General features: G+C 37.0%; 1 protein-coding gene across 5 annotated transcripts in view; it reads right to left on the reverse strand.

Annotated features, from left to right (window-relative positions):
- The window catches only part of LOC135093267 (GPI ethanolamine phosphate transferase 1-like), a 293,072-nt gene that overhangs the window by 218,069 nt on the left and 53,087 nt on the right, over positions 1 to 21,916 (reverse strand). For all 5 annotated transcript variants that reach the window (XM_063992366.1, XM_063992367.1, XM_063992369.1 and 2 more), the window contains exon 4: positions 8,474 to 8,601. In XM_063992366.1, the coding sequence (XP_063848436.1) occupies positions 8,474 to 8,601 (128 nt within the window). The remainder of the gene's footprint in view (positions 1 to 8,473; positions 8,602 to 21,916) is intronic.

Genomic DNA, 21,916 nt, shown 5'->3' on the forward strand with positions numbered 1-21,916 from the left:
TTTTACAACTAGGTCATCTCTGTCTATCTTCTCCATGCCATTTACTAATTTGAACATTGTTATCAGGTCTCCTCTTTCCCTTCTTTCTTGCAGTGTTGGTAATCCAATTTCTTCCAGTCTTTCCTCGTAACTTAGGTCTTCCAATTCAGGTATCATTTTCGTAGCTGTTCTTTGTATCCTTTCCAATTTCCTTATATCTTTCTTCTTGTGTGGAGACCATACCACTGCTGCGTATTCCAGTTTGGGGCGTATCATGTGTGTTATGATTTTCTTCATCATTTCTTTGTCTAGGTAATTAAATGCCACCCTGATATTTGCTAGCAAATTATATGTAGAGCCAAATATTCCATTGATGTGTTTTTCTGGTGATAGCGTGTCTTGAATTATTACTCCCAAGTCTTTTTCTTCTTTGCTCTTTCGTATTGTGATTCCTCCCATCTTATACTCCCATGAAGGTCTCCTTTTACTTCTTCCCATCTCCATTACATGGCACTTTTTTATATTGAATTCTAATTTCCATCGTTTACTCCATTCATAAATTCTATCAATATCCCTCTGTAGTTCCTCACAATCCTCTTGGTTCTTTATTACTTTCATCAATTTTGCATCATCTGCAAACATGTTAATGTAGCTATTTAAACCCACAGTCATATCATTTATATAGACCTGAAACATTATAGGTGCCAACACAGACCCTTGTGGTACTCCGCTTGTTGCTTCGCACCAACTTGATTTATTATCTCTGATTACTGTGCTCATTTCCCTACCTTGGAGATAATCCTTCATCCACTTAAGTATTTTTCCTTTTAGCCCTCCTCGATGTTCCAGTTTCCATACGAGACTTTTATGTGGAACTGTATCAAAAGCTTTTTTCAGATCTAAATAGACTGCATCAACCCAACCATCTCTCTCTTGTAGTTTATCTATTACTCTTGTATAAAAGCTCAGTAAGTTTGTTACGCAAGATCTCTCTTTCCTGAAACCAAATTGTTTTTCTGTTATTATATTTTCTTGTTCAAGATATTGCACCCATCTGTTTTTAATGACTATTTCACAGAGTTTACTTACAATACTCGTGAGTGAGACTGGTCTGTAATTCAGTGGTTCCATTTTATTACCTCCTTTGTATAACGGTACTATATTTGCTCTCTTCCATTCCTTTGGTACTTTTCCCTCCTTCAAAGAGCTGTTAATTATCTCCCATGTTGGTTCTTCCAATTCCTCTCTACATTCTTTCAATATCCATCCATTTACTTCGTCTGGTCCCATTGCCTTCCTAGTATCTAGCTCTTCCAGTAGTCTTTTAATTTCTTTTCTTTCCACTTGTATGTTTGCTATTCCTTTCTGTTGTTCCTCATCTCCCAGTGATGCAAAGACAGTTTCTCTTGTAAATACAGACTTAAAGCTTTTATTCAGTATCTCAGCCATCTCTTGTGTGGTTTCATAAATTTCTCCATTTTTCTTCAGCTTTGTAATGGTATCTCTATGCTTTATTTTTCCATTTACATATCTATAGAAAAGTTTGGGTTCTTCTTTACACTTTCCAACTACATCTCTTTCAAAATTTCTTTCTTCTTCTCTTCTTATTTTAACATAATCATTTCTAGCTGTCCTGTATTCTTCTCTATTTATCTCATTCCATTGTTTCCTCATTTTTTTTCCATGCCCTCTCCTTCTTCTTTTTTGCCTCTGCACACTTTGCATTAAACCACACTTTCTTATTTTCTTTTACCTTATATCTTGGCACATATCTTTCAACACCTTCTCTAAACTTGCTTAAAAACACCATATTTTTTCTGCACCCCTATACCTCTTAATAAATTATTCCAATCAAGCTCTCCGTAGAATTTCTTTAACTCTGTAAAGTCTGCCTTAGCATAATTTTTTCTCTCATTTTTATATTCCTCATTGAATTTTGGCACTTCTTCTTTGATCTCTATCTCCATCTTCACATGATCACTTTTTCCCACTGGACACAAATATTCTATACTTGGTTCATTTTCTGGCTTTTTTGTAAAAACCAAGTCTAGGAGTGATGGTTCATCTTCCCCTCTGTACCTAGTATTTTCTTTCACCCATTGATCCATCGTGTTTGCCATCATAGTCTGTAAAAATTCTTCACTCCATGTACTGGCAATCCCTGTCACTTCCATCTCCCCCCAGTTTATTTCCTTGCTATTAAAATCTCCTACTAGTAACACCTTGTTTCTTATCTTTAGCATGTCATCTATACTTTTTATGAACTCGCTTTGCATGTGCTTATAATCATCAGTCCCCCAAGTGTTGGTCTTTGGAGGCATGTATGCAACAATAATTTTTCTGCTTTCTTGTCCTTGGATCTTGATCTCCACACTCAATGTTTCTGACCTCCCTTCACCATATTCCACTGTTTCTATCAAGATGTTTTTTCTTACTAGAATCATCACTCCTCCTCCTCCCTTATTCTTTCTGTCTCTTCTCCATGTGTTATATCCTTCTTCTTCAAATTCAACATTAATCTCCCTTGTTAGTTTTGTTTCCGTAATGCATGCCACTCCTGGTTTCTTTTCATGTAAATAATCTCTTAGTTCCCTTAGGCTGGACACTAATCCGTCTATGTTTGTATACATAACTTTAATTTTATTTATTGTGGACCCATTTCTTTTGTGTTCTCTCTTTGTTGTCTTACTTCTTGCCCCGCATTCTTTAACCACCATTTCGTCATTTTCATGTCTATCACTCTCCATATACGAGTATACCTTTCTGCCTGTTCCTGTGTTCTCTCTTCGTTTTTTGTCTTGGCCTCCTCTTTTAACTCTTTCACCTTGTTTCTTTCCTCCTCATTCATTTCTCTTCTTATATATATATATCCTTCATACCCTCTATCTTTCTTAACAAACTCGTTCTTCTCAAGATGTGTTCGGCTGCCGCTTGGGTATTAAGTCTTATTTTCATGGGATGTTTCCCCCCTTCTGAATATTTCCCAATCCTGTACACTTCTTCTATTTGTATATCCGTTTCATCTCCTTCTTCTACAATTTTCCCAATGATTTCTTTTGCTCTTTGTAATTCTTCTCTTTCTCTTAGAACTTTATTTGATATGGTCTTCTCTTTATCCCCAAACACCATCAGGCACATCTTTTTTTGTACCGTATCCCCTACTATGTTATCTTTTTCCTTAATGATTTTCACTACTTTTTTCGCCATCTCTTTATCATGTTCTTCTTGCTGTTTTCTTATTATTTCTGTCATATTTATCTTCTCTTGTTCTCTCTCTTCTTTCCAACTTTTCACTTCCTTTTCAACTAAGCCTTTTACTTCACTCTGGATTTTGCCTTCATCTTTCCTAACTTCTTTCTTCTCCACCATGCTCCTTAACTTTTCATTTTCTTTTTCGAGTTCTTGTATTTCTTCACTGTACTTTACATTTAAATCCACTATCTTTTCCACTTCCTCTCTCAGTTTCTTGTTTTCCCTTTCTCTTTTTAACTCCCTTCCTTTCAACTCTTCCAGCTCTTCAACAATGTCGTTCGTGTCTTTAAGTCCCCTCTCCTTATCTCCTTTCCATCCTCTGACTAATGTCACCAATCCTCTTATTTCCTCTCTTATCTTTTCATTCTCTTCTTCTAATTTCCATAATCTTGCATTTAACTTGCCTACCTGTATATCCTTTTCACTAAATCCTTCAAATTTTGGTGTGCCTCTGGGCGACGGCGACGCGGCGGCGGCCGCCATCACACTTTGTTTACAACCGATTTGGATTCGGTGTTTTCACCCACAATTTTCACTTCATCTATTCCATCTCCGATCTTTTTCTACTTCTTCCATAAAAACTCCACCCCACACTGTGCACTTTCTTATACTTTTGTATGGAGCCAGGCTAAGAAAATACCTCGGACCCTGTACCCACAAATAGGCAAGTCTGCGCAACTGCTCCTGACACGTCTGCTCTCAACGTGTGTGTGTGTGTGTGTGTGTGTGTATGTGGTGCCCAAGTGTGAGGACAAATATCTCACACCTTAATCATCTGACTGAACAAGGAGGGAGGAGTAGGTGTTTCTCTCTCTCTCTCTCTCTCTCTCTCTCTCTCTCTCTCTCTCTCTCTCTCTCTCTCTCTCTCTCTCTCTCTCTCTCTCTCTCTCTCTCTCTCTCTCTCTCTCTCTCTCTCTCTCTCTCTCTCTCTCTCTCTATTGTATTCCCATAAAATGTGAAGATTCAATACTATAACTTGTCATTCCATTACCAACATAGCACTACAAGGTTAACTGATTTCTTAGGTAGATGTGAGAGGTTGCTGCCCTACATAAAGGTGGTCGACCTATATACAAGGTATATCATAAAATACTAATTTCCCAGCCAGAAATCAGGGATCAACCTATACCTGAGATTGATCTCTACTCAAGGAAATACAATATATATATATATATATATATATATATATATATATATATATATATATATATATATATATATATATATATATATATATATATATATATATATATACACACACACATACAGTGGAACCTCAGTTACCAAACATCTCTCTTTCCAAATAACTCGGTTTTCGAACAAAAACTGTAACTCTTAATTGCTTCAGTTGCTGTATCATAATTTGGTTTTCGAACAAATTTACTTGATTTCAGATACTACAAGACATAGGAAAAGCTCCCATTTATTACTAATTTATAGTTTCTATAAATATTTACTTCAATGGGATCATACTTAACTTCTTCAATATTTTTTCTGTTTATTGTAGAAAACACAATTAGAGAGAATATTCAGTAATAAGCCATCAGAAGACTCTGCCTGCATCTATTATTCGCATTTATAAAGTTGAGGGTGAGATTTGTCATTCTTTAACAATGTAAAGCCATTTAAAATAAAATGTTCTCAGAAATTTAAGAAATCATGAATTTCATAACACTTATCCCTCCTGAGAACTAACTACATAACTAACTACATACCATAAACCAACATGTAGAGGAACTCAGCAGCAACATTTTAAGAGATAATGTGTTGTAATATCTTGCTTGGGTACAAAGTTACAATAGATTTTCCCTCTAGTATTAAAAAAAAATGGACTCCAAAATTTTATCACACCCACTATGTTTAAAGGACAGTAGCTACCAAAAAGCTACCTGTTACAGATTGCTATCATGTCAATTCATCAATTTTGGGCATCACTCTATCCAAAAAACAGCATGGGAATTTGCCCCGCAGTTTGGTACTGATCAGCTAAAATTTAGGACCAGACTCAAGGAATGAATACATGAACATGAAATAATAGAGGCAACAATAAAAACATATCATAACTGATGAAAGAGGCCAGCAGCCTCCTCCATAAAAAGAAGCACCTCATGTCCAGGGAAGAGGCAGTCCTCCCCCAGCATCTGAGAGAGGTGGAAATCCTCGTCTGCTACCAAACACTTGTAGAGATAATGCTCACATAGGTCTTCCAAACTTGGACACTCAACAAGCAAATGTCACACAATCAGAGGTAGCAAATAATCATCACAGTAAGTTTGAACACCCCCTGACAGGAGGTAACCGTGAATAAATTTGTTTAGTGTGACATATCTGCAGATGAGACAAGGCAGATTCTCAACAACTCTCCTGCACATGGCCATACTATGCTCAAGGATGTACAACAGTTAAAACAATTTTCATTATCTTTGTTGTGAAAGCCAGAGCTTCCCACCTCTGTTGCCAGCTGGCAAGGATTCCCACACAAATGGGGGAATACATGTCTCAAAATGGGACAGGGTATTAGTAACAGCTCGTCACTGCCTACTCATCTAGCCTATCTGCCTGCTCACTTCCTGAAACTCCTACATGGACTGGGACTCAAGAATTGATAAAATAAGAGGATGCAAGGAGAAGGTAAAGGATTCTGGCATAGAGAGAACACACAGTGTTTGAATCTCACTGATCACTACATGAGAAGCTTAAGACAGGCACAAGACACCTCCCAGATGTCTTTGTGAAGTCTGCTTGATGGGTATTGTTTTTCTCAAATCTGAATGAGATCAGTAAACAGCTACATTTATACAAAGACACCATTTTTTTTTTTTAATGCTTAGTTTCAACTTACACCTTTTGAAGCAAGATGATCTGCATGAGCAAGATAACAAAGACAGATATTCATAGTCAAGACCAATATTGCCTTGCAAAAACACAGCTTTGAAAGATGGTTTGAAAAGTACACTGAACTGGCGAGCATGAAAGGCAAAAAATGAGGCTCCAACTCCTCAGCTTCCCAGTACCTGCTATACATAAAAAACATTTCCTGTGAGATATGTCAAACTGGATTGCTGAAAGGTCATAGGACCATGCTTAACACCTAACAAAAAGTTAGAGAACAACATAAAAAGGGTTAAAATACCAAACAGAAGGGAATAAAGAACTTACCTTAACAAGAAATAGGCCAAACCAACTCAGAGAGGAAAAACAAGAGGGGGTAGGGAAATGGCAGAAAGATTACAAATTGGTGGACAAACTGAGAGATGTGAAGTGAATGCTACATAGAGCACAAAAATGAACTGAAGGTATTTTCATTAAGAGAGGAATGTTGATGAAAATTATCTCTGAAGGGGGTGTGGGATTGTTTCACTGTGCTAGATGGGAAATCATACATATGAGTTAGTTTATATAACACGAAATAAGAACTTGGAAAAGTGATAAGAAACATCATGAGTGCATCTATCAATTGCCTTACTGAAAGGGATAAAACAGTGCTATAACTTCTGGATCAGCTTAGCCTGCATTGGTGCAGTAATTCTTGTCTGAGACAGAGAGAGAGAGAGAGAGAGAGAGAGAGAGAGAGAGAGAGAGAGAGAGAGAGAGAGAGAGAGAGAGAGAGAGAGAGAGAGAGAGAGAGAGAGAGAGAGAGAGAGAGAGAGAGAGAGAGAGAGAGAGAGAGAGAGAGAGAGAGAGAGAGAGAGAGAGAGAGAGAGAGAGAGAGAGAGAGAGAGAGAGAGAGAGAGAGAGAGAGAGAGAGAGAGAGAGAGAGAGAGAGAGAGAGAGAGAGAGAGAGAGAGAGAGAGAGAGAGAGAGAGAGAGAGAGAGAGAGAGAGAGGGCTGGGGGGGAGCAAGAGAGTAGAGACTGATAGTTTTACACATTTTTGGTTATTTGAGTACTACTAAATGTGATTAAGGGATATGCATATTCCTTCCTGTTTTGTTAGTGGACAAATGCTTCTCACCATATGTCATTACACCATTAGTCAAGCAATGTGTGGTTTCTATGAATTCCAAAAAATTAGTTTAAGATGGTTAACTAATGAACTGAAATAGTTTGGAGGCATAAAAATAAACAGGATGAATAAAAATTAAATACAATACAATTTAGAAACATTTAAGAGCAGTTGTATGACAAATTCACGAATAAGGTGAAAAAAAAATAGAAGACATAAAAAGTTTCTTGTGAAGAATGGGATCATACAGTCAGTACATACTGATCTTGTATCATGGCAGCAAACACTGCTCAGGGAGTGTATTTTACTTAAGGCCTCTCAGCAGGCATAAAAAATGGGCTGGGACAAATTGACTTATTGGTATCTCAAGTGCATCTCTCCTTCTCACTCATGGTCATAGTAACAATGACCAATATTAAGCAGGTTACCAGTGTCAGTGTTCATTGTGTCTTTGGTGATGCATGATTGGCTCTGTTCATGCTATGGTGTTTGTAGTGATGAATGCAAGGCAGACAGGTCACGGTGATATCATTCAATCGTAGATCTTCACATGTCAAGTTTAAGTGGTATCAATATACCAAAATATGTCAATTTAAAAATGTGAAACTTGCAGAATCTTACACAAAAATTCGTCAAGAGGGGCAATGAGGAGATGTCTTTTCACAACCACAGTGGTGGCACACATCACCTTATCATTATCCCACAGCTTCAAGCTCCTCTATAAAGGCAGCTGGACTCTAATTCAACTCTTATGGCCAGCTGAAGAGAAGCAATGGGGATGCCACCACCATGGTTCAGAAAAGACAATTCCTCACTGCCTCCCTTGATGAATTTTCGTATGAGGTTCTGGAAGTTTCACATATTCTAATTCACATGTTTTTGCTACATCAACACCATTCAAGCCTGACATGTGAAGATCTATGATTGAATGATATCACCATGACTTGTCTTGTCTTGAACTCATCACTACAAGCACCACAAAATGAACAGAACAAAATGCATTTCAACCTGAGAAAAAAAAGCCAATTACACATAACTAAAGACACAATGAATGTTGACACTGGTAATTATTGATGGTCATTGTTGCTATGGGCATGAGTATGATGCCAATAAGTTATTTTGTCCCAGCTCTTTTGTTATACCTTAAGCGAGAGGCGCTCCCCAAGTAGCCTGTGCAGCCTTAAAGCAAGACTGCCATTCACTGACTGTATATTACCATAAACAGGTACACAATATGCTGTAAACTACAGGCTGAGAATTTATAAACTGACAACATCAAGACTTAAATGTAAACTCACCCCAGTCAGTCATGCCATGGTCTGAAGTAAAGATGTATGCTGTTTGATGGTCAGCATAGAAATTTTCAAAAATTTCAACTATTTTCTGAATTCCTGCATCAACAGTTTCAATGTTTTTCATGTACTCCCTGAAATCACAAAAGTAAAACAAATATTAATATTCACATTAGAAAAATAGAAACCAAATACTCTACATTATTTTTTTTTCTTATTTTTTCAATGTACATAGTACCAGCATTGCTACATAATGTGAATACCTGAGATGGATGAAGGAAAGCCAAGTGTGTCAGAGAAGAAACTAAATCAAGTATGTCTGTCTGTGTTTGAGTGTTGTAATGATAATTTAATGTGTATCTGTTTTGTGAATGTGTTTATTGTAGTTTTTAAGCTTTGTTAAGGAACCCAATTCTAGTTCTGCATGGTGTGTGGATAATGGAAGTGCTTGTGATTCACCTAGGGTCATCTGCTGGTAACCCAGCCATTCCCTGATGGAACGAGCTCAGAGCTCATTGTGATGTTTGGGTAGGACTGAGACTACTTACACATCACACATGGAAGCAACAAGGTCACAACCCCTCAGGTTACATCCCATACCTACTTGCTGCTGAACATGGACTACACATTAAGAGGCTTGCCCATTTACCTAGCTGCAACCAGGATTTGAATTCTGGCCTTCTTGCTTGTGAGCCAAGCATCCTGAACACTACACTACATGATAGGTGTGTGGTATGTGTATATCTACCTAGTTGTATTTACCTAGTTTTGGTTTATGAGGAAGGAGCTATGCTCATCCTGTCCCACCTCCGTATCTTTTAATATCCAACTTAGCCTTCAATCCATGTATACTTTTTTGCATTTACTATCTCCTCATCCAGACTGTTCCATACATCCAATACTTTTATACTTCTAAACAGGAAACTATATACATCAAGGAAATTAATACATAAATACATTAATACCAAGTAAAGTAGTACAGAAGCAGATAGACCAGTTTAATCCCCCAAGAGATATTACAATGAAGTAATACAGTAGAACCTTGATTGTTGAACACCTCCCTTTTCAAACAAATCACTTTTCAAACAAAATTTTGAACTCACAATTGCTTCAGTTGCCATACCATAACTCGGTTCTCAAGCAAAGTTACTTGATTTCAAATATTAAACCACAAAGCAAAAGCTGCTGTTTATTACTAATTTACTAATTTATTACTAATTTAGTTTCTATGAGTATTTCCATCATTTTAATGTATTTGGAGGAGAGATACAATGGGTAAGATAGTAATTCAGTCTTCAAAATATGGTAAATGTGATTCCATTGAAGAGCCTCAATGTAAACAAATTGTTTTTGTGACTCAGTTGTAATCATCAGCCACCTGTGGGTCTCTTGAAGACCCCACAACGCCATCACTACTGCATTTTTCAAGCAGCTTTTCCCAGCAACAAGATGTCTAAGTGTTATGATCACCTTCATTTTGGCAGTAAGTGGGTTGTTTCTCTGTTATTTTTTTTTTTTTTATGTAGGAGATTGCAATAAAAAAAAAGGCCCACTGAGGTGCCAGTCCCTGAAAATGTTAGTCAGAAATACAGGATAAGTGTCTTGAAACCTCCCTCTTCAAAAGAGTTCAAGTCATAGGAAGGTGGAAATACAGAAGCATGTAGGGAGTTCCAGAGTTTACCAGAGAAAGGGATGAATGAGAATACTGGTTAACTTTTGCATTACAGAGGTGAGCAGAATACGGGTGAGAGAGAGAAGAAAGTCTTGTGCATCGAGGCTGTGGGAGTAGGGGAGGCATGCAGTTAGCAAGATCAGAAATGAAAATAGCGGTAGAAGACAGCAAGAGATGCAACATTGTGGCAATGAGAGAGGCTGAAGACAGTCAAAGGTGATGAGTTGATAGAACAAAAAGCTTTTGATTCCACTGTCTAAAAGAATGGTATGAGTGGAACCTCCCCATAAATGTGAAGTATACTCCACACATGGACGGATAAGGCCCCTTTACAGGGTTAGCAGCTGAGGGATGAGAAAAACTGGCAGAGACGACTCAGAATCCCTAACATCACAGAAACTGTTTCAGCTAAATACGAGATGCGAAGTTTCCAATTTAGATTATAAGAAAAGGACAGACAGAGGATATTCAGTGTAGAAGAAAGGGACAGTTGAGTATCATAAAAGTAGTGTGGATAATTGTCTGGATGGTTGTGTCAAGTTCATAGATGGAGGAATTGGGTTTATGAGGCATTGATCAATAAGTTTGCTCTGCCCCAATCAGAAATTTTAGAGAAATCAGAAGTCAGGCATTCTGTGACTTCCCTGCATGAACTGTTCACTTCCTGAAGGGTTGAACACCTAAGAAAAGATGTGGAAGAATGCAGTGATATCATCAGCGTAGGAGTGGATAGGACAAGAAGTTTGGTTCAGAAAATCATTAATGAATAAGAAGAGAGTGAGTGACAGGACAGAACCTTGAGGAACACCACTTTTTAATAGATTTAGGAGAACAGTAACTGTCTACTGCAACAACAATAGAACGGTCAGAAAGGAAACTTGAGATGAAGTTACAGAGAGAAGGATAGAAGCCGTAGGAGAGTAGTTTGGAAATCAAAGCTTTGTGCCAGACTCTATCAAAAGCTTTTGATATGTCTAAGGCAACAGCAAGTTTCACAAAGTTTCATTAAAGAGGATGACCAAGACTCAGTAAGGAAAGGCATAAGATCACTAGTAGAGCATCCTTAACGGAACCCATACTGGCAATCAGATAGAAGGTTGTGAAGTGATAGATATTTGAGAATCTTCATGTTGAGGATGGATCCAAAAACTTCAGATAAGCAAGAAAATAAAGCAATAGGACAGTAGTTCGAGAGATTAGAACAGTCACCCATTTTAGAAACAGGCTGAATGTAGGCAAACTTCCAGCAAGAAGGAAAAGCAGATGTTGATATAAAGAGTTGAAAGAGCTTGAGTAGGCAAGATGCGAGCATGGAGGCACAGTTTCAGAGAACAATAAGAGGGACCCCATCAGGTACATAAGCCTTCCAAGGGTTTAGGCCAGTGAGGGCAAGGAAAACACCATTGCAAAGGATTTTAATTGGTAGCATGAAGTAGTCAGAGGATGGAGGAGAGGAAGGAACAAACCCTGAATCATCCAAGGTAGAGTTTTTAGCAAAGGTTTGAATGAAGAGTTCAGCTTTAAAAATAGATGAGATGGCAGTAGTGCCATCAGGTTGAAATAAAAGAGGGAAAGAAGAAGCAAAGTTATTGGAGATATTTTTGGCTAGATGCCAGAAGTCATGAGAAGAATCAGATCTTGAAAGATTTTGACAATTTCTTTTAATAAAGAAGTCTTTGACTAGTTGGAGAACAGACTTAGCATGATTCAAGACAAAAATATAAAACACATGAGATTCAGGTGATGGTTATGGCTCAAGTACCTTTGTGGGCCACCTCTTTATCATGTATAGCATGAGAACAGGCTGTGTTACACCAAGGTTTGGAAGATTTAGGGCAAGAGAAAGAGTGAGGAATGTATGCCTCCATGCCAGACGCTATCACCTCTATTATGCGTTCATTACACAGAGACAGGTCTCTGACATGGATGCAGTAGTAATTCCAAGGAAAATCAGCATACCTCCTCAGGTCCCCCCAACTGGCAGAGGCAAAATGCCATAGGCACTTTCGCTTTGGGTGATACTAAGGAGGGATTGGAGTGATAGGACAAGATACAGATATAAGACTGTGATTGGAGAAGCCTAATTGAGAAGAGAGGGCAACAGCACAAGCAGCATGAGAGCCAGGATGTCAGCCCAATTTCCCTATAGATTTTCATCTCTTTTTCCTCCTCTCATATCTGCAGCATGTGAACCATGCAAGTTCAGCACCATTCTCATGGCTCGGTATGGGAAATGAGTTGTTGCCGTACATATCTATGTATTACCCTAGTTACTTACTGTGACATAATATGTTCTATATTATATATATTATGTGTATTGTGTATATTAGGTAATATTATATACTTTTCTAATATATGTAACAACAGTATTAAGAAGAGTCTATATATTGATTAGCTGGCCACCATGATAGGAAGCTGATCCTGGCACAGAGAGCGCAAGGGGGTGAAGCAGGCAGAGAGGACTCACAAGTGTTCCATGACAGGCATTGGCATCTCTGTACATACTTGTATCTAAGGAAACAATAGAATGTAAAAGCCACAACGTGTTTGACATAACACCCTGGTGGAGCTCCTGATCCTTCACAGAAACAGAGAAAGTGAGCGAAAGAGAGAGACCTGAATGAGTCACACATAGGTAAGTAACATTACATCTAACTGTAACAGCTTCACTCATCTGCCAACACTCCACCCATGCGGACAATCCACCTAAGTACTATAATTAGCCTCATGCCTGAACTTTTAAGCAGTTGGTGTATTTATAGGTCAGCACAACTTCACCTACTGGGTGCCAAGCATTTTTTTACAAAAACTTTCCCTTGGTGCCAAACAAATTTGGATTTTTTTTCTAGTGAGAAGTGTGTAGAATGATTAGAAAACACATAACTGATACATTTTGTTTTTCATCTCTAGTTGTTTCCATGATTTTTAGTCAACAGAAGTTTCTGATACATGAAATGTTACATTCTGTAGACTTACATGCACCAAGGGACTTGCCAAGCCAGCTTCAGAGGTCCATAGAAGGTGGTATTAGACCACTAAGGAGAATGAGGGCATGGGCTGCAGATTTGAGTGGATAGAGGTCCGATACAAGTTATGAGGAGTTGTGCGAGCCTACAAGCTAAAGTTTTGTGCTTTGGTGCTCAAAAGTATTTTATTGTAAATGTGCTTAAGTTATTATTTTCAACAGATATCATAAAAAAAAAGGTAACTAGAAATAGATAACATATATATATACAACAGTTTTAAGTACTTTATTCACTCATAAGCAATTTACAAGTTACTAAAATATGTATTTAATGTTCTTTTACAATTATTTATTATATGATAAAACATTCATGTTATTGATGCTTAAATACACACTATTTATTACACATTTCACACGTTTTAGATATTTTTTTGCGTTGCAAAACATCCTTTCTGTACTGTGGTCAGGTAAAGAATGGGATCTGTACCCTCCACATGCCTACAGGCTTGGTGGGGGATGATGGTCAGTGAGGGGGAAAGATAAAGGTATGTAAAATGTCTTGACAAAATATGAAGAGCCTCCCAGTCAAAATATGGCCACAGCGATTTTTCAAAATCATTGCCATAAATATACGGCACTGGCACACAGTGTGCACCTATCTGCCAGCATAAATATACAGCGCCGGCACCCCGTGGATTAAGGTAAACATCATATAACCTGGCCTTGGTACCACATATGTTGATAACCTCTTTTCGATATTAGTTCTTTGAACCAGATCCTTGTTAGTGCTCCCATTTGTGCCTACAATAGCTGCCTGTAATTCTATTTCTGGGTGTCACTTGAGTACACATGAATTACCATATTTCCTAAGTGGAGCACAAGGTGGGAATTTAACTTATCCCCTGCTGAAATTACAGCAGTAAACTCTCCATTTACACAAGATTTATACAGGGTGTAACATGAGTTTCTGCAGATACTGCTAGAGGTGAAAGTATAGGTCATTCTAAGAGGAAGATCTTCTATGGTGATATGCATTTTAAGGCCTTGTTTAACTCCACTAGGAGATTCACATGTGGCTGGATGACAGTGGCCTGCCGGGTATCCATGGCAGGACACTCTGAGGTGGGTTATTCAATCATCATTTCTACAAGTTTTGGAGATTTATAGTATCCATAATGAAATGAGTGGTATTAATGGACAGGTGATTTACTAATAAACATTTCACAATGATAGTATGGCTTAAATTAAAAACAAATAAAGTAATAGGCCATGTGGCACCAAGCCTGCCTGGGCAAGGTGCAGGAAGGAGTGAGGCTAGGAGCAAAATCAGTCAATTGCTAGACAGTCACTTGCAGTTTGACACCAAGACAGTGACAGTGAATACAATTAGATTATACTACATGATTTTGAAAGAAAAAAACTGTTCACAATGTTACACACAGCAATGTGGAGCACTTGGACATAGTGTTTCTCCAATGTAGATATCCGCCCGCCTGGCTGATGCATCTGTCACACTTGAATTTCATACTACACCTAATGAAGGTCTCAAAATGCATATGTGCATAGAACATTTTTCACCTGGAATAACCTATACTTTCAACTCTAGCAATATTCACAGAAACTCATGTTATACCATGTATAAGGATTCTCATCTTAAAATGGTCTATTATTTACTATTTGAGGCAAAAAAAATTTATATACACCATCCCTCATTATTGCAATGTAAAATTCCCATGCTTCCTTGCTATACACTCTCACACTGTAGATTGTGACATCATGGACACCTAAATGCGGAAATTCTGCAGTCGTTTCCACTCAGTTTATGATAGTTTTGCATGAGCATGTGTGGTGTGCAGTGCACAGTTTCATTTAACGTGCAATGTTTAGACAGCATGGTAGAATACTGTTGGTTTCAACCCTTTCAGTGTGTATATAGTACACTCAGTCTCTGCATAGCCATCGTTCTGGTTACATACGTTATGTGAGGGAGACATGAGACAGGAGAGAAGGGAGAGGAGGCAATGTTGCTGGTAGCCTGGTGAGTGTGATAGTCATGAGTTTGGGAGGGTAGTAAGGTGGCAGGAGTGCCTGACCGCATGGAAAAACACATGATGATTTTGTTTTCTTTCTTTCTTTCTTTCTTTCTTTTTTGTGTGTGTCTTTTACACCAATAAAAAATTCAGCTCCTCATTATTTCTGATATTTACACCTTTTCTTACATAACATAATTTCATATTGTTACCCTCATAAACAAATGGCCTAAGTAATTTCTCGATGGTTTCAATTTTTTACTGAAATCACATCTTCATATAGGCAAAGATCCAGAAATTGTTAAAAAATTACTTAGGTTATTTGTGCATAAGGGTGACAATATGGGAATATGGATGAGCAGTTGCTGAGACAGCAGTGTGTGAGGTGGCAGGAGAGCAGGAGGAAGGACGACAGCGTACAGGAAAATTTGTTTACCTGTCGGCTATCGTCCTTAAGAACGTTAAGGGGATAATGATGGAGAGTGAAAACTTGAGTTTCTATTGTACTATAGTACTCATGATGTTCATAAAATAATATTCATTATCAGAAACCAAATGAGAAGGTGGAATTTCCTACTGTCAAGGAACCTAACCTCCATTATTACCATTGTCCTTTATGGGAAAATTATTTAAGCTGTGTCTTTAGTAACATATGCCCAACATGAATGGCGAGTTCACTGCATATAAAAAGGTGGCGGTCTTTGGCCACAGTTACTCACCCCATCTCTTCCCATCCTCCCATCTATATCACTATCTTTTTATTAACTATAAATTCGTGGTGTGTGGAGGCAGGTACTAACATTCACTACACCAGAGCAGGAATGGGACAACTGGCTGTGGGAAACTGGCTGCCATGTGGAACTTTTTTTGACAAAATCGATAAAACTGTGCTAAAAAAAAATATTAAAATTTCTTTATGAAGTACTTTATTGGTGAAAAAAAAAGTATTATTGATAAAAATAATTTCATAGTGTCTATTGAATAAAAAAAACAAGATGCAACTGCAGAAATCTATGAAAAGTTATGGGTAATTCCCCTAAGTTATTCAACAACATTTTGACTTTCAAATGTTTTGACAATTGCTTTAATTCTTTCATCTGCTTGTCTGTATTTCTTCAACTTGACGGGTGGCTCATGCTCTGTGATCAGCTGCTTGTAACATAGGTCTCTTCCATGTTGGACTTTTTTCAAACCATCAATAAATTTCCAAACAGTAACATGTTGCATTTGAAGTAAATTCATTTTGCAGTCTTCGATGAGCAGCTTCTGCGTGATTGTTTGTTCTATCTTTGTTATTTAAGGAGCATTCACAAACGTTCCACATTACCTGTGGGAAAAGTGGAGCACGTCTGCCATTACCCCTTCTGTTTCTTCTGCCAACATAGTTGTCCTCAAACCAATCAAGAAGTATTTGTAGTTCATCTGGTAGCTCATCAGCAAGATTTTCGATTGTTTCAGTCATATATTCCATTGATCCAAATCTCAGGGCACTGATTATTTTAGCTTTCAAAGCAAAATCTGCATCATTATTGTATTGTCTAGAAAGTCCAAATGATGTCAGTCTTTTAAGTAAATTTTGTGTCAGATGAAAAAAAAACATCCCCTAATTTCAGCAGTTGGAAAATGTTCGTGAACACTTTTGAAATTTGCCACCTCAAAATCACAGTAGATTGCTTCAGGATGGCATTCAGGTTGAATTTCTAGAACCACACTAAATAATTTGTCATAAGTGGAACATAATTTATTTGGAAGTAGGGCATATAGGACTGGATGAACACCTCCATGGATTTCTGCAAGAATGACAAACACTTAGGAAAAAAAGGGCGGTGTAATTCTGAATGTTCCATCAACAAATAATTTTTTGGATTCCTTCAGTAAAGTCGTATTTCTTTGCCTTCCGAATATAATAATTCTGCATGACACATTACCACTGTCACCAAGAAGAAAATTTTCTGATTCATAAGTTCTAAAATCACCATCAATCACCAGATCTTCTAGGTTAGTAGAATTAGCAGGATATGCTCTGACCTCCTTTCTTTTCTCTTGCACAAGTTTGCGTAGAGCACCGTAAGTGGGCGTGACTCTTTGACATACTTGTGTCAGATTTCCTACACATTTGATGGTAACTTGACTAGTTTCTTCCACTGTTTCAGCAGCCCAAGATTTTAACTTCATAATAGTTTCTTGCTTTTCCACTGGAGCTGCATCAGCTGCGTGTGAATGAACATTGACAAATTTGATAATTTCTCCATCCTTTACATGAACTCTTGCTTTGCACTGCTGCCTCTCTTCACATGTCCAAAATTTTGTGACGTGATCAGCACCAACTCTATAAAAGATATAGATATGTCCATTGCTTGTAAACTTTACTTTCCCTCGCTGTGACAGATTTTCTGATCCCATTCTTGAAGGGATTTGACACAAACAAAACATAATTTTCTGTTACACTTCCCTTTATATTCAGATTATAGTTGGGTCCAACCTGAGTTAGGCAAGTCTGACCTGAGTGTGTCCAGAGTGGGTGTCTGACCTGAGTGACATAAAAGTTGATGAATTTTTAGAAATTATTCAGGATAATTTTCTCTATCAACAACATAGCATGGAATCATAACATCAATAACATTATAAAAAATTCTTGTGTTTCACTGACAAGGAACAAGTTAACTATCTAGAAAGTGGGATGATTGCATAGTGATCAAACTACATGGTGGAAAGTAACATTTAGCACAGTGAACCATTAAAATAATATAACACAATCCAGTTAATGTCTACTAAAAACATTCTTAAAGTATCAAACAAAAAACCTATAAAACCAACCTAAGTTAAAAGTTCCTCTGGTGAAGGATGACTGGGAACTGACTAACAGTGTGACAGTCTAGAAGACGAAGGTTTGTATTCAAGATGAAGGTTCATTTTTGAGATGCCTCACTCCTATGTACGTATGGCGACCAGTAGGCTGCGGCCAGTTTTCCTAGACCCCCACCAGAGCTTGAGAAGAACTAGTGGTGAGCAAGCCAGAACTCACATTCCTCCTTATCAGAAGAAATGACAACCAATGGGACAGAACCCCAGGATTTGCTAAGGATATAGAGTCCTTGGCCATCAAAATAAGGGAAAGAACTGGTGGCAAAACCCTTATCCTCAGCCTGGAGAATTGGCTATGACCCCAAGGTTTAATTTCAGACAGATATAAAGCCATAAATAATGGAGTCATTCGTTGGCTGCAAAGTGTTGCCCGGTTATATATCCTGATTCTGCCCTATCAGGGTTATGAACTGTCACCTAAGGCCTGACAGCTTCCATCTCAATGAACCTGGCAACGACATTCTACTTGATAGGACTGTAAAGTTAGCTTGGGAGTGGCTCCTATGCCAATAAAGTCTCAAATGTAATATGTCTAGCAATGATGTAATAGTTTTGGTGCTGCAGTAACACACCATAATAATAATAGCTTGTTTGCCCCAACCATAATTAATTTAGATACTCTGATTTGTGCTACCATCCCTCTTAAAATGTAAAATGGAGCACCTGAAGAAACTAAAAAGAATCAGAGAAGACTCAAGGCAGGGATCACCACCCCCAGCAAGGATCTAAAAACATCCATTCACAATGCTGAAGTGCATGAACTAAAAGCTAGGCCAACAACTATTAAAAACACACAAGCTAAAATTAACATCAACAATGAGAATATATATGAGCTTTTAGACCAAGCTGATCAGCAAATGAAAATGGTAGAGGATATATTATATGAAGATGGAATTAATGATATCATTACAAAACTAAGTCACACAAGAAATCTCCCCCTAAAAAAAAAAAAAAAAAAAAAAAAAGTGATGTGACCAGGTGGGTTGAGTTTTCAGTCATGTATGAATGTTCCATCCACCAAAATAAAGATCTAATCAGCATTCAGAAACTCACCTACCAATGAGAGGGTAGAGGTGGATCAGCTGATATCAGGTTTTAAACTGGAGGCATCACACTATGAACCTACCAATCAACTGCTAAAAGATACTTATGACAGGGAGGCTAGAATTAGTTACAGTAAATTCCACCTAAGTTGGATCAATTGGGGTGAATGCCAATCCAACATATGCAAAATTCCAAGTTATCAAGGGAAAACCAAATGTAGCCTTAGAAGCAATAATAAAGACCATCAAACACAGCTGGACTCTGGCAAGAACACCAGTCGTGTGTGATGCAGCAGGACAAAAACCATAGAGAGACTGGGCAGTGTTTTCAGTGTGCATACTACTGTAAACACCAGTGGTTATGTATCATGCACTATATAAGGGAAAAAATTCTTATTTGATATTTAAATTATGTATTCAATATTTTATGTTAATATATATATAAATATATATATATATATATATATATATATATATATATATATATATATATATATATATATATATATATATATATATATATATATATATATATATATATATATATATATATATATATATATATATATATATCCATCTTTTCTGGTGCACATCTTAAATTCTTTTTAAGCACTGGCAGCATGGACTGTCACAGCATCCTCTACAGTCAGCCCTGAAAGGACTATAAGGCACAACTTAAAAAATAAATAAATAAAATAAAAAAAATGTAATGGGTGTTTGGGTTATGGCAATAAAAAGCTGAACCAATCTCACTATCAATAGATGTAAATTCTATAAGAAAAACACTACTATGCCCTTTGCCTAAAACATAAATCAACAATCAAAAAACTAAAACAGGAAAAGGAGACAATGAAAACTATTACATCATCTAAGGAGAGGACCATATTGCCTACTCTAATGAAAGGGGGGTGAAATAATAAAATTGAGGGCCCTCTTAGATCAGTGCTCACAGAAAACCTGTATTCTCCAGTCCCCTTTGCCATCAATAAAACTAAATAAATGGCAAGGAAAAATTAAAACAAGGGATTCACAGGGAGCAAATCAAGTCAAAAATATGACATAGCCTATGTATCTTATAATCATAAGGGGGAAGAAATACTTCTTAAAGGCTGTACTGGTGATCAAATGCCTCAACAAATAGCCCACAGGAGACTAAATAAAGATTCAACTAAATTAGAAAAACTAGGTTGCAAGCTAGCACATCCCAACACCAAAGCAACCATTAACATTTCTCTGCTAATATGAACTGATTACTATTATCATTTAGTCCATCCCAATTATGAAAAAGGAGGGTACAATAGTTTTATTACCTTCCATATGTGGCTATCCCCTGAGTGGCACCTATAAAAATAAGGATAATAATAATAATACCGAAGTGGAGGAAACTAGCTGTCAGCTTAGTAGAAGAGAAACTATATAACACAGACTATCAGCCATATCCTAAAAATCTAAGTAAACTCAGAAAATTGGATCACACTGGGATACTCTCTAATGAAGTAACCCAAGAAACTAAGGACACCATCAAACAGTTTGAGAAATCCACCTAGAAGGAAAATAAGGCACAACTGAAAAAATGGTTTCAATCTTGCACTAGGTAGATTAAGAAGTCTTCAAAACACCTTTATCAAAAATCCAGATTAATGTAATCATCCAGACTACTGTAACCAATATTCACAAGTAATTAATGATCACCTAAACAGGGACTTTATAGGAAGACTGGATCTACATAATGCTAAGCACCATGATATTCACTATTTATCACACCATGTGGTAAAAAAGAATAGCATAAACACTCCAGTAAAGATAGTCTATGATTGTTTGGCCAAGCAATCACCTGGCTCATTAAGCCTAACTGACCCTTTACAAACAGATTCAAGTCTAGTGCCTGACTTAGCTCAGGTGCTATTGGGATTCAGATATCAAAAACATGCCTTCAAATCTTACATAGAAAAGGCCATAGGCACACACCGAAAATGGCCAGTCAGTTACACTCAACACAGCAGCCAAACGCTTCACTGATCAGCCAACACTCTCTACCCACACAGACAACTCAGCTAAGTAATCAGGTCTCTTTTAGGTACTTAGTGTATTCATAGGTCTGCATGACTTGAGGTAAACATCATGTAACCTGGACTTTGTACAGCATATGCTGATACTAAGTTTTCCATACTGCTTTGTACAGTTAAAAATATCATCCAGAGACAATCTAAAAATAGAGTAAAGTGTTGATAGGGGAAAATCACTGATATGAAGTGAGAAAAGAAGGAAACCTAGAATGTTGCTGTGAAGACCATAAGAAACAGGAAGTATCAAATAAATATCTATCAAGAACATACTAAGTTTTGTTAGTCAGAAGTGCAGTGATTTAGTAAGATGATTAAAAACACCATAATATTTCAATTTATGCTGTAGCTTTTTGTGATGGACTTGTTAAAAGACTTTAGCAAAATCAAGTACATTAATGTCTATTTATCAAATGTTTAGTAAGTCAAATTATCATAGAATGTGGTGCTGAGAAGTGATTCACATGAATATTTAAGTTGAAAGCCATGCTGCTTGTTAATAAAAATATTGTTTGCAAGAAATGATGTTTTGTTTATTCTTTTATATTCATTTATTATTTTTATTGTTATTATTACTATTATTACTATTATTATTATTATTATTATTATTATTATTATTATTATCATTATTATTATTATCATTATTACTATTATTATTATTACTATTATCATTGTTATTATTATTATTATTATTATCACTACCTTCTGAGGTATCCTCATACCTCTTTTGAGACTATTCAAGTTGTAGAAATTATGAAAACAAAAACATGGAGAATTCCAAAGTTCACTATTGAAAGTGATGATAGAATGA

The sequence above is a fragment of the Scylla paramamosain genome, chromosome 42 (genome assembly GCF_035594125.1).
Source record: "Scylla paramamosain isolate STU-SP2022 chromosome 42, ASM3559412v1, whole genome shotgun sequence".
NCBI lineage: Eukaryota > Metazoa > Arthropoda > Malacostraca > Decapoda > Portunidae > Scylla > Scylla paramamosain.